The 13,078-nt window shown below is 51.2% G+C and overlaps 1 protein-coding gene across 1 annotated transcript in view; it reads left to right on the plus strand.

Annotated features, from left to right (window-relative positions):
- LOC309794451 (polycystin-1-like protein 2) overlaps nucleotides 1-13,078 on the plus strand; it is a gene marked incomplete at both ends in the record, with an annotated part of 81,809 nt that overhangs the window by 34,691 nt on the left and 34,040 nt on the right. The window contains 9 exon segments of the mRNA XM_082605977.1: nucleotides 1,787-1,836; nucleotides 3,546-3,663; nucleotides 5,417-5,533; nucleotides 5,536-5,671; nucleotides 9,253-9,394; nucleotides 10,925-11,029; nucleotides 11,031-11,108; nucleotides 12,697-12,753; nucleotides 12,755-12,822. Coding sequence (XP_082462103.1) covers nucleotides 1,787-1,836; nucleotides 3,546-3,663; nucleotides 5,417-5,533; nucleotides 5,536-5,671; nucleotides 9,253-9,394; nucleotides 10,925-11,029; nucleotides 11,031-11,108; nucleotides 12,697-12,753; nucleotides 12,755-12,822 — 871 coding nt within the window.

A 13,078-nucleotide genomic window follows, 5' to 3' on the forward strand; every position in this document is an offset into this window, starting at 1 on the left:
CCAGTATTGTTAGGCTCTGTGGGAGAAGATGGATTCTGACAGCCAAGAGGAAGAGCAGGGTATTGGCTGTTGGTAGGCAGCCAATAGTAGATGTCACTGTCTTAAAATTCACCTTGACTGTGTTTGCCCGGACTTTTGAGTAGCAAGAGAAAAAAAAGCAGTTCAAAATGGCTCAAGCCAAAGGAAATTTTATCAACTCAGAAAATAAAAGTCCAGGGTTTAGGCACAGTAGGATCCAGCCACTCAATGTCTTCGGAAATCTGCCTCTCTCCATCTCTTGGTTCTATGTTGACTTCAGTCCAACTCCCTCTTCCCAAGTAGTAGCAAGATGGCCGCAGGCTTCAGTCCTTAACTCCAGAGGAGAAAGAGCATCTCTGTGTTGATATTTTCAGAACAAGTCCTGAGGCTGCCTCTCACTTGTCTAAGCTTGGTTCATGGTCCCTCCTAGACCTGTTGCTGAGATCAGAGGGAAGTGGTACTCAGGGCAGACCAGGATCACACGTCCACCCCAGAACATGATGTAGGATCAGATTCACCCAAAGCACTGAGGGTGGGGAGGGATGGTTCCCCAGGGAAAATATCATCTGTAAGTGCCATTATCAAAAGAAGGGGGTGTGGATGCCTGGACGGGGGAAGAAAATATGAGATGTCTGTTCCACTTACTGTCCACAGTCCTCCTAGAAGTTTCCACGTATGGAATTTGAGGTCCAGGGAGGTTAATTGACTTTGCAAAAGTCACTCAGCTAATTCATGGCAAGATCAGGGTAGCAACAATTTCTCTGGATTTCTTCATTCAGGGTTATTGGACCATCTTCCTTCTTATGGTTAAGAGAGATCTCTGTGTCTGGCATTTTAGCTTTGTTTTGTATAATTTTACAGACCTTCAAACTTATCATTGTGAGAGTAAGAATTCACTCAGAGGGAATTCTTTAAAGATCAGTAATACCCTGATCTTAAAACATCCAAGTCACCAGGGCCTAGTGAACCACATGGAACGACCAACCCTAAGTGCTTAGCTTCACCACTACACTTTAATTAGACATTAATCAAACTCACATTTCAATATCTTCAGAGCATATCAGCTGAGAGTACCTTTTCCGTTCTTTTTAACTTGACACACTAATATTCTTTACAGATGAATAGATGACAAAGCACTAATATATATAGCACAGCATTCAGTCCTCCTGGAGCTTTGAGAAATAAGGGCTGCCTTCAGCCTTCTTTATGGATGAGGCACCTAAGACTCAGAAAGAGTAACTAACCTGTTGAGGTTCGCACAGCCATTAAGAGGCCAATGAATGGATCCAGAAACACACCATGGTGTGCGGAGTCCAGCTCCTACCAGCCTGCCAGAGCTGGTTGTGCCCATCTCTCCCACTATGCATTCAGTGAGGTCAATTTGGTATCCTGAAATCTGCCTTTATGGGAACATTTGCACCACAGAAAATAGCATATGAGATGAGGGCTCCCCACGCTCACCCTTCAACTGGCAGGTAAACATTAATGGTGAACGGCTGCAAGTCTGACCTTAATCTTGTTCTACCTGCCATTGGCAGCTGCCTGCCTCTTTCTTACCTGCCAAAGAGGTGTCTATAGCCCAGCGGTGAACATGATGGTTTTGCTTTTGACCCATTTCCTACAACCTGAATATTCTCTGCGTGTCCCTAAACCATTTCCAAGGACAGGCAGATACTCCCAGGGCATCCTCAGCGTACCCTCTGACTGCCCTTTGGTGAGCTTAATAAACACCACCAACGGCTGACACCCATCCCCACTGTGTTCGTAGCTCCTTTCAATCTCCAAGAACCACCTGGAACAAAGGCTCAGGAAAAGAATGTGAGTATTTTCTTTTTAAAACACTTAACCTCACAAGAAAAAGATGTCTAAGCACTCTGTTTTAGTTTTGAATTTGGGTTTTTTGGTGCTAACAGCCAGAGCACTAGCAATCACTGAGGCTTCTTCTGTTTAAAACGGAACCCAGAAGGACTGAAGTCAAATGAAGCATGTCCTCTAACCACAACAGCATCGTGTTATAAATCCATAATAAGTTATCTAGGATATGTAGATATCGCTCAGACATCTTGGAAGTTAAACAGCACACTTCTTAAAAAAAAAGGTCAATGGGTCAAAGGAAAGAATCACAAGGATATTTTAAAAGATTTTAAGCGATAATGACAATACAACCTATCCAAATTTATGGGATACAGCTAAGGCTCGGATGGAAATTCATGGCTTTTAATGCTTATATTAGAAAAAAGGCCCAGGTCTTCTAGTATTTATAGCAAGACTAAGTCTTTGAGTCCTTGCTGTTGACATTGCTCATGCATGCATTTACTCAATAACAAGATTTATTGTGCCTCTACCATGTTCAAGGATTGGTATTAGGGGCTGGGGAAACAACGGCAAATAAACAGATGTGGTCCCTGCCTTCATGAAGCTTAGTGGGTGAGACTAACTAACAAATTAGCATATAATTAAGAACTGTGATGCGTCTAACTAGAACCAATACAGTGCAGTGACAGCAACTAACAGAGGGTGGACTAGCAAATGTGATCAGGCACGGGCTCTTGAGAGGTAACATTTAAGTGGGGACCTGAAGATAGGACAGTCAGCCGTCCTGGAAAGCAGAACAAGAGCTGTCTAGGTATGTGGATGAGAAGGCCCTGAGGCCTGTTGTTGGAGGGGGGGAGGCTGTAGGAGATTATAGAGACGGACAGAGGCCAAATCACATGGGGTCTCAGGTGCCAAGGCAAGGGGGTTGAGTTTTATTCTCAAACCACAGAGACCCCTGGGGACTGAGTTCTGCCACAGCCTCCTGTTATTCCCAGGACAAGCCCTCTGGGCCTCTAACCAGAACTGACCCTGGAACGCACCCCATGCCTGCCAACCCCTTTCCGTGAACCCACGTGCTCTCCATCGTTGCCCCAGCTCGCCCTCACTCTTCCTCCTTCCCCGGCTTCATAGCCCTGGGGTCCGGTCCTCTGGGAAGCTTGCCCTGGCACCAGCTGTCTGCTGTGCAGAGGTAATAGCTCGGCGCGGTCCTCTGCTCCAGACACAAGAGGAAGCGCGTCACTCGTTTTTCTCATCTGATCCACAGCAGCCCCAGGAGTCAGACACTGTCAAACCCTTAGGGGGAACAGACGTTCTTAACCTACTTCTTCCCTCTATTATCACGATCCCCTGAGCTCTCTCTACTGCAGCAGTTAGCACTCTGCGTTTTAATTGTTGGTTTCCTTGTCTGTCAGACTAGATATAAGGGCGGGGGCTGGGTCTCTATTCCCGTATCTCCAGGCCTCAAGCACAGGGCCTGGCCCAGAGCAGGCTCCGTTAATGCAGCTGAACACGTGATGAACCCTTGGCACCCAGCCGGCACTAGGCCTAGTCACTTACCCAGTGATCCATCCCCTGCAGGCTAGGGGGATCAGACAGGTCTGTCTCCACTCCATGCCTCACACTGTGGCCACCCCTGGCACAGACTGCTCTGGGGCGCAAGGTGGGGTGCCAACTGTGGAGGGCGTCTCACCAGCCAGCTGTTTTTTCTGCAGAGAGATAGAGGGGATGTGGAGCTGTGCGTGGAACCCGGTCAGTATTTGGATCCTTTCACGACAGTGACTCTGGGCTGGCCAGACAGTAACAAGGACTTTTGCTTCCAGTGGGCATGTGGTAGGCGACCTTAGAACTCTGAACCGTCCTATCTCACCACGGAGTGATGGACAGCGGTCAGCTTTTGCTGCTCTTTTTCTTAACCTTCACACCAGGATTACTCATGCTTGACATTTTGTGTGCCTTGTATGTGCCAGAGATTATGAATTCCATGGAGATGGGAGGTTGGGGGAAGCAGTGGCAAACCACGATGGGGGTGGCCCTGAAGGCAGGCAACCAGGGGAGGCACTATCTGTAGAGAATTTAGGAACAATAGTTAAACCCTAAAACTCAGCCTGCTTTTTTATTATCACCACAAACGACGTTAGCAGTAAAATACTCCTCCCCTCTTGGACTGAACCCCTCTTTTAACCTCCACGCTCTTGGTATGCCACTGAGAAGACAGTTTAGAAGGAGGAATTGATGAGGCCTTTTCTGACGAACCAAGATGGTAGCGCTAGCGCTCAGTTTTAAGAAATGGTTGTTCTCCTTTTTATAGGGATATATCCTAGCTATGCACACACTCTTTTAGAAATAAAATGAATGCCATTCATACTGTACATATTGCTTTTGTTACTTTTTGCATTGAACAATATATCCCACATATTTTCATGTCTTGGTGTCTTCTCCTCTAACTTGATTTTCATAATAACTGCATAATAGACTGTCAAGTTGCTGCATGATCTTTATTTACCAGCGCCCTCTTTTTGGACATTGAGGTTGTTTCAAATTATTTGCCCTTATAAACAACGCTGTAATGAACATCCTTACAGTTCAATCTTTATTTGCGGCTGTGGTTACTTTCATAAACAAGTTCCCAGAAATGGAATAACTGGGTCAAAAGTCATGTAACATTTGAAGTCTTTTGATATTAATTGGTAAGTGCTCAGGACATCCTTCAGCATGTCAGTTCTTGTTATCTGAATTAATAGAGGATACAAATATAGGCTTTAGGTGATTGAGCTGATGACCTGACCCCAGGCATATCCTGTGAATAACTACACATCAGGGTAGTTGGGGTAGTGGATACACATTAATCAACAGAGTTGAAGGGCAAAGGACACAGAGACTTACTGAGTTGGTACAAAGCATGAGATGACATGCAGCCTCCCAGATAGAGATACAGCCTCCCAGGTCCCCAGTGTACCACACAGAGACAAACAGCTGTGGACAATCACTTACACCAGGGACAAGAAGGTGCCTTCTCCCAGGCGGGGCTGTATATCCTCTGGGTGCCTCTCCTGCTCTGTGCTGGCCTGCTCACCACTGCGAGTCACTGATGCAAAACAAGACAACATATCCTGCAGGTTTGCTCAGAGTCTGGGTGAAGCGGGGGTCATTTTCCCAGAAACATTCTTCCGTGGCACCATTCCTTCAACCTGAAAGTAAAACTCAAAAAAAAAACACAAAAAATCTCTATTTGGGGGGCCTCCCTGGTGGCGCAGTGGTTGAGAGTCCGCCTGCCGATGCAGGGGATACGGGTTCGTGCCCCGGTCTGGGAGGATCCCATATGCCGCGGAGCGGCTGGGCCCGTGAGCCATGGCCGCTGGGCCTGCGCATCCGGAGCCTGTGCTCCGCAACGGGGGAGGCCACAACAGTGAGAGGCCCGCATACCGCAAAAAAAAAAAAAAAAAAAAAAAAAAATCTCTATTTGGAACCAATTTTCTTATCCATGACCCATTTCTTCTAAAAACCTCAAACCAGAAGGTAGCCACATGTGTCAAGTTCAAGGTGCCTGGGTGGATCACAGTGTTGGCCCACCTCTCTCTCTCAGGGCACTGCTGGGCTCAGTGGAGCGACTGTGTTGAGAGGCGGCTGCTCCGCACAGACCAGAGGGAGCTGGTAGCGCCACCGTCCTGCCTGCCGACGCCTGACTCTGCTGTTACCCTGCGCTGGCAGTCTGGAGAGGCCGGGAGCTGGAGAACCTGGAGAAGCAGTGCCTCTGTGTGTCTGCCCCCCTGGAACTCAGGCCGCGAGTCAGGCGGGAGCACCAGAGCAAACTCCTGCAGGGCTGCCATTTGGCCAACACGTACTGAGTGCCAGCTCTGGCTACACTGACTACGGGGCAGGGCGTACAGTGGTGGGTAAGACCAGACCCAGTCTCAGTTCTCACTGGGGTTACTTGGTGATCAGCAGTGGTTCACACAAATGAATGGAAGGAGAGAGTGCGCCTCTATGACAACTTCCCCGACTCGGGTCAGGGAAGGCTGCCCTCAGCAGAGATGTGAAGACAGAAGAGGAATTAACTTGGCCAGGAAAAGGGAGGGCGGGAGACAGAACAGACAGTAAAGGGAGGGAGCATATAATAATCCGGAAGTGAAGGAGGCTGGTGTGGCTGGAGCATGGAGGAAGAGGAGGCAGGGCCTGGCTCCGGGCAGCCGCTGAGTGGACGCCAGACAGAAGGTGCTCCCGATGGACTCCTTTGTCCCTTTGCTGGGGCCCTGGGGTCTGTATGCAGCCATTCGGGGTGGGCAGTGGGGTCCACGGATTTGTGGAGAAGTCTTTGGTGCCTCCCGAGTTGTTGATGTCACCTCCCTCTTCTGGTCCTTTCAGTGAGTGACATAGGATGAAGGAAGCCTGCTTTCTCTGCTCAGCCTCATGGAGCCACAGGCTTCTAGGGCGGGAGGGAATTTGGAGGGTACCACTCCAGTCTCTTCCTACTAAAGAGGATGAAACCGAGGCCCAGAGGAGAAAAGTGACCCCATCTTGGTCATACGGTTAATGGTTTGATGTTGTCCCAGCTCTGTCAATTACCATCTCTATTGTCACAGGCCTGAATCTCTCTAAGCCTCAGTTTCCCCACCTGGAAAACAAGGACAATAATAGTATTTTCCTCTTAAGGTTGTGGTGAATGTTAAGAATTATATTCACTGTAGCTGTGGGTCAAATCATATGAAATTGCCAACATTCAACCAGTTTTTTTTTTTTTTTTTTTCGATACGCGGGCCTCTCACTGTTGTGGTCTCTCCCGTTGTGGAGCACAGGCTCTGGACACGCAGGCTCAGCGGCCATGGCTCACGGACCCAGCGGCTCCGCGGCATGTGGGATCCTCCCGGACCGGGGCACGAACCCGTGTCCCCTGCATCGGCAGGCGGACTCTCAGCCACTGCGCCACCAGGGAAGCCCTCAACCAGTTTTAATCCACAAAAATGGCCATTCCATGTGCTACAACCTAGCATTAGAAACAACTCTGGCAAAAGGTATGATTACTTCCACTCCCAGTGTGTGCTCCCAGGCATGCAACCTGCGTGCACCACACACAGCCTCACACCTGCTGGGCACGGAGGACAGAAGACAGGCTCCTCTGGCTCCTGAAGGGTTTGCCTGAAAGTCCTCAGCACGGTGCCAAGAATGTGAGCAGCTTTCCCGGGTCCACAGTTCCAGGAGGTGGTGAAGACAGGAGCAAACCCAGGTTCACTCTTCCCCTGCCCCCCTCCAGCCCTCTCACCGCAGCCCCTTCCTTCACCTAGCTCCCCCACTCCCACCCCCCGCACACCCCACCTGGCTCTCATTCACCCCGAGCATAACTTACAGCAAACTTCCCTTTGGACGCCCTGGGGTCCTAAGCACACAGACTGCACAGCCTGACGCAAGGTCTCCTCATGAAACACCAGAGTCCTGTCGGGAGACAGATGTCAAGCTCTAACTGGGCAATGGAGAAGATTTTAAGAAGGGCTCTGTTGAGAAAACTGGGGGCAAGGTTTCAGAAACAAACGAGAGAGAACACAGGACCCCAGGGGCTCACCCTGAACTAACCAGCATCTGCAAGGGGCAGCTACGCGTGGAGGGGGCTCCCTGGTAGGAGCGGTGGCTTTGAAGGATGAGGCAGGCAACCCCCACAGGGAGGGCGCCGGGAGCGAAGCTTCCAGCTCTCTCTCCTCCTGACCTCTCGTCTCCCGCTGAGTGAATCCATGGGCCAGAGGCTCAGCAGCCAGTGACATCTCCATGAAAGCAGCCTCCAGAATGGCGACCAAGGGTGGGGAAGAGCTGCAGAGGCAAACATGAGATTATCCATTACCTGACTTTCCTTCCAGAACGTTCTGACAGGAGTCCCCTCATAGACAGGGCTATTCTTTCCTCCATCCAAGCCACGCCCTGAATGAAAGCCTGGCTGCACCCTGAGTTGTTGGCAGACATGCTCAAACTCTGTAGCTGCTGTGAACGACTGTTAGATGGTTAGAAGAGTGAGTTGTGAGTAGCAAGCAGGACGGCAGGGTAAGCGGGATTACTCACCTCTATCTGTGCTCTTCCAGATTGTTGCCATGAGCCATGTCTGGCCACGTACATTTAAATTAAAATGAATTTTAATGAAATAAAGTTAAAAATTCAGTTCTCTGGTTGCACTAGCCACATTTCAAGGGCTTAATACATAGTCACAATGGCAAGTGGCCATGTTACTGGACAAAACAGGGATAGAACACTTCTATAAACGCAGAAGGTTCGATGGGGTGGTGTTAAAATTATATTCTTAGGTTTTTCTCTGCCTCAGCCAAAGCCAGCCCCTCTCATTAGGGCTTTGCGGCTTACAAAGCATGTTCCCCAGAAGCCCCAGGAGGTCTGGCTTAAGGCTGAAGTTGGGAGATGGCTGGAGGGATCCTTGTCCCCATTGCCCCAAAGGCACACAGGGACCCAAGTCTGCAACAAGACCTCCTATCCATACTGGGCCAACAAAGTAATCCAATTTCTGAATTTCATGCCATTTTAGTCACAGTGAGACCCTGAGACACCATTTGTTTTTAAATAATGCCAGATTTTACAGATTTTTTTTTTTTTTGGGCCGTGCCATGTGGCACATGGGATCTTAGTTCCCTGACCAGGGATTGAACTCAGGCCCTTGGCAGTGAGAGTGCGGAGTCCTAACCACTGGACTGCCAGGGAATTCCCCAGATATTACAGATTTGATTTCAAGATTTGGATAAAGCTTGAGACATCCTGTATTAGTTTCCTCCTGCTGCTATAACAAATAGCCATTAACTTTATGACTTAAAACAACACAAATTTATTATCTTACATTGCTGGAGGTCAGAAGTTTGAAATGAGTCTCACTGGGCTAAAACCAAAGCGGTGGTGGGGCTGTGAACTGTCTGGAGGCTCTAGAGGAGAATCCACCCATAGGCTTTTCCAGCTTCTAGAAGCTGCTCCCATTCCCTGCTCCACTTTCAACACCAGCATCTTCAAATCCCGACCCCTCTACCTCTCCCTCTCCCTCTCCACCACCTCTGCCTCCACCATCACATCTTCTCTGACTCTGACCCTCCTACCTCCCTCTAGTAAAGACCCCTGTGATTACATTGGTCCCAACTGGTTAATACAGGATACTCTCCCCATTTCAGGATCCTTAACTTAATCAAATCGCCAAAGCAATTCTGCCGAAGTGCCTTTTGCCATGTGAGTAACATATCCATAGATTTCAGGGATTAGGATGTAGCTATCCTTGGGAGGCTATGATCCTGCCCACCACACATCTTAGGAGACAAAAAGAGGTCTACCGGCTTTGGAAAACCCCATATGAGCCTGGTCACTTTCTCAGACCCCAAATCTTTCTGAAACAGCTTCATCAAGCCACTGGAATTACATTTCCCCTCCCCACCTTCCTATGTCTATGCCAAGGTCAGAGGGCGTAACCTCTCTGTCTGCGGGGTCAGTGCCTGCAGTCAGCGTCGCCTTGGGGGGCATGCAGAAGGTGCAGGAGCTGGCCAACGCACTGAAAGAGCTGACCCGCTGCAGCGAGGAGCCCACGCCCTCGGCCCGGGTGAGTAGTTCCCACCCGCTGAGCCAGGCAAGAGGACGCGCACCTCTGCAGTGGGTGGCCGACAACAACCCCCAACCCAGGTCACAGGTCCCTCAGTCACAGGGCCTCCAAGACTTCTGCCTTCTTGTTCCCAAGGGTCCCACATGGGCGATGCCAAGGGAGGGCAGGTGCCCCTCTCACAGCCCTGTGTCTCCCTCTGCTTGTGATGGCCTGTGTGCTCACACACCTCACTCCCCCGCCAGCCGGTGCGCACCTGCATCTAACTAATCATTGGGGGGTCAAGGGTGTGTCCAGATGCTGCTGCTGACCCGACCATGTCCCCCACTTGAGTGCACTGTGAGGTCCAGCTGCCAGCTCTTGCCTTTCTTTGCCTGGGGGCCTTCTCTGACCACCCCTCCAGAGTCCATTCTGCCTGCCCACATGGCAGGTTGGACATGTCAGGGGGTCAACGCAGCTCTCAGTGACTAATGGGCTGGGGTACAGATACCCCGGCTCCCCCGCTCCTCTTGGTGGAGGCCTCCCAAGTAGGACTGAGCCCCAGCTAAGTGGCTTGATCACACCCCCTGGACTGGCTTCCTACCCTTCCCTGTCTCACTTCCCCGTTCTGCTTCCAGCGTTTCCTGGGATTATCTCCAAATAAATGACTGGTTGTCAAATTCTTGCCTTAGGGCCTGCTCCTTGGAGGACTCAAATTGAATCACCACGTTCCCAAGGCTGTGGCAGCCAGATGTCAGTAAAGAAGCCATAAGCAGTAAAGGGGAGAGCTGTCTCGGCTCTGACCCACCCACTCTGTCAGGAGGTTGTCCCCTCACACTCCTGGTCCTGGAGCCTGCTATGATGACCTTTATTTCTGGGACCCCGATCACCCTAATATCATACTTCCCACTTACACATCCATTTGCTCATGCATCCCTTCTATGCACATACATCTATACACGTACATATACATCCGTCCCTCCACCCTTCAACTCATTTATCTGTGCATTAATTTTTTCATTCATTCAACAAGTGCTCCCCCGATGCCTAGTATGTGCCAGGTACTATGCAACTCATTGAAAATTCATCAGCAAATCACACAGACATGGCCTCTGCCTTCATGGCACTTTTAGACAACTGGGCCCATCAGTTACTAAACCATTTCACGAATACATATATAATTACAAAATCGGAATAAGTGCTACGTCCAGCCAGCCAGCCAGCCAGCCAACCAGCCAGCTGGCTATCTCAAGTCAGTGAATGTTTACTGAATGCCTACTATGTGCTGGGCATTGTGCAGGGCATTCTGGGAAAGATCCAGAGATGCATGAGGCTAGTGTCCTGAAGGAACTTAGCGCGTGATAGGGAAGGAACACCTGGCCTCAAGTCAGCGACACAGGCAGCTTGTGTGACAGGCCCAGCCCAGATTTTCCCTGGCTTGAGCCCCCACCTTGCTCCCCTCCACTGCAGTGCTGGTCCCTGGAATGGCCCAGGGGCTGGGCTAACCCAGGCAGGAGCGCATGCTGTTCTTCCTCCTCCTTGGGGTGAGCCCAGCGGGAGGCCAGCAGGGCTCTGCAGCACGCCAGTGAGGCCCTGTTGGCAGTGAGTGCCCAGGCCCATCCTGAGGACCAGAGGCACCAGGAGGCCACCGGAGACCTGGTTCCAGGCTGTGGGCAGCGTGCTGGAAGCTTCCCTGAGGGACAGACCAGAAAAGCCTGCAGGGGCCAATGGCAGCCAGGTAGGTGTCCCAGCCCAGACACAGACGTCACGCTTACCGCGTGCCCAGCTCATACCAGCACTTCTAGGTGGATCTTTCTCCACATCTTGCAGATGAGGAAACTGAGGCACTGAGGTTAAAGTCCTTTCTAGGAGCTGAAAGGAAGGCTCCAGAGACCAGAGCTTCTGGGAGGCAGTGTGGTACAGCAGGCCAAGCGCAGCCTTCAAAAGAGGCGGCCTGAGTTTGAACCCTGACCTTGTCACTCATGAGCCTTGTGACTTGGGCCAGTGACACAGCTTCCTACAGCCTCATCTCCTCGTCTGTAGTAGGGTGACAGGCTCTGCCTCGTCCTGGAGAGGCCGCCCGTTGGAGAGACCGTAGGTTCACCCTGGCAAGTTTGAATCTGAGCCAAGGATACAGAACATCTTTAGAAGAGAGGCAGCCCCCAGAGGACGAAGAGCCGCGGCACAGCCTCACGTGGCCGCAGCACCCAGGACGTCATCATGACGGAGCCACAGAACCCATTACCTGCTGCTTCACAGCCCTTTACCACGCGGGGCCATCACTGCATTCAAGAAGAACTCACACACACATGCTCGCCAGTGGCCACACAAACACACTCAAACACATATCCACACACTCACACACACCCACAAACACTAACACTCATACACACATTCAATCACACACACTCACACATTCACGCACACTTCTAGGCACTCATTTACGCTCACATACATCGGGAAGCACACACTCCAGCACACACTCACACAGATGCACATTTACACTCCTATCTTCACACAGGGCTACACAGTCACACAAACACACAGATTCTCATATACGGTTGCAGTCACACACAAAACCACATACACACACTCATTCATGCTCAGATACTTATACTCCCACACCCTCAAACCACATTCACTCAGACACACATTCACACACTTACACTCACACACAAATACTTACATTCACACCCAGTCCCCCTCAATACACACATAACACTCACATTCACGCACGTACAGTCACACACCCGTCAGCATAATGCATACACGCATGCGCAGCCTGCGCACTGATAGGAGCTCTGCACAAACGTCCAGCCCTCCTGCTCCCCACACCTGCCTTGGCTTCAGCGAGGCCACATCTTCACCCAAGGGTTTGGGTTGCATGGGGACTGGAGTCTGAGCCCGGGTGACCCCGTGCAATGGCTCTGCCTGTGACTTTCCATTTACCCACGAATAAGACCTGGGTTGTGGGCAGATGTCAGGGTCCAGTGGAGCAGCACGGACAGGCACACAGGGAGCCCTGCCACAATCCCGGCGCTTCCCCTTATCAGTGTGTGGCCGCCACAAGTCATCGCTCTCTCTGTGCCTCTGTCTCCCCGTCTGCCAAACAGGAGTGGTAAAGCACCTGCTGGCAGAGCCTGGAGTCTTCTAGGTGCTCACTCTTGGCTCCCTACAGCGCCTGGGCCCAGTAAGGGGCCTTCCATCATGGTCTCCGCCTTGCTCCTCTGCCGGTCCCTGCCAAAGGGCACACTAGCCTGCTGGCAGTAACCAGAGGTGGTATACGGACACAGGTCCACAGCAGTGTCCCCTGCTTCCTTTTCCAGACAGCCATAGTGCCCCAGCTGCTGGGAGCTGTGGGGCACATGCAGGCCACCGTCCTGCCGGGGGGGACTGCCCGGGGGCCTTCCAGCCACGCTGGCCACCCCCTCCATCTCCGTATACACAAACAGGTAACCGGCTACACTGTGGAATCCCCTGACCGGGCTCATGCCACACCCACATCCCAAGACCGTGACAGGCAGAGCCCAGGAGACCTGCCTGGCAGTGGGGGAAGTGATGGGACCTAGAGTGGAAAGGGCTTTTCACCAAGAGAAGGTCCCGGTGTTGGGTGTTTGTGCAGCACAGGAAGGGACGTGGTGAGTGTCAGTGTCAGAGCCACGCATGTGTCCTGAGAGACGGGTCATGTTGGGCTGTGCAGGTGAGGGG

The sequence above is a fragment of the Mesoplodon mirus genome (genome assembly GCF_964341445.2).
Source record: "Mesoplodon mirus genome assembly, chromosome: 19".
Classification (NCBI taxonomy): Eukaryota; Metazoa; Chordata; class Mammalia; order Artiodactyla; family Ziphiidae; genus Mesoplodon; species Mesoplodon mirus.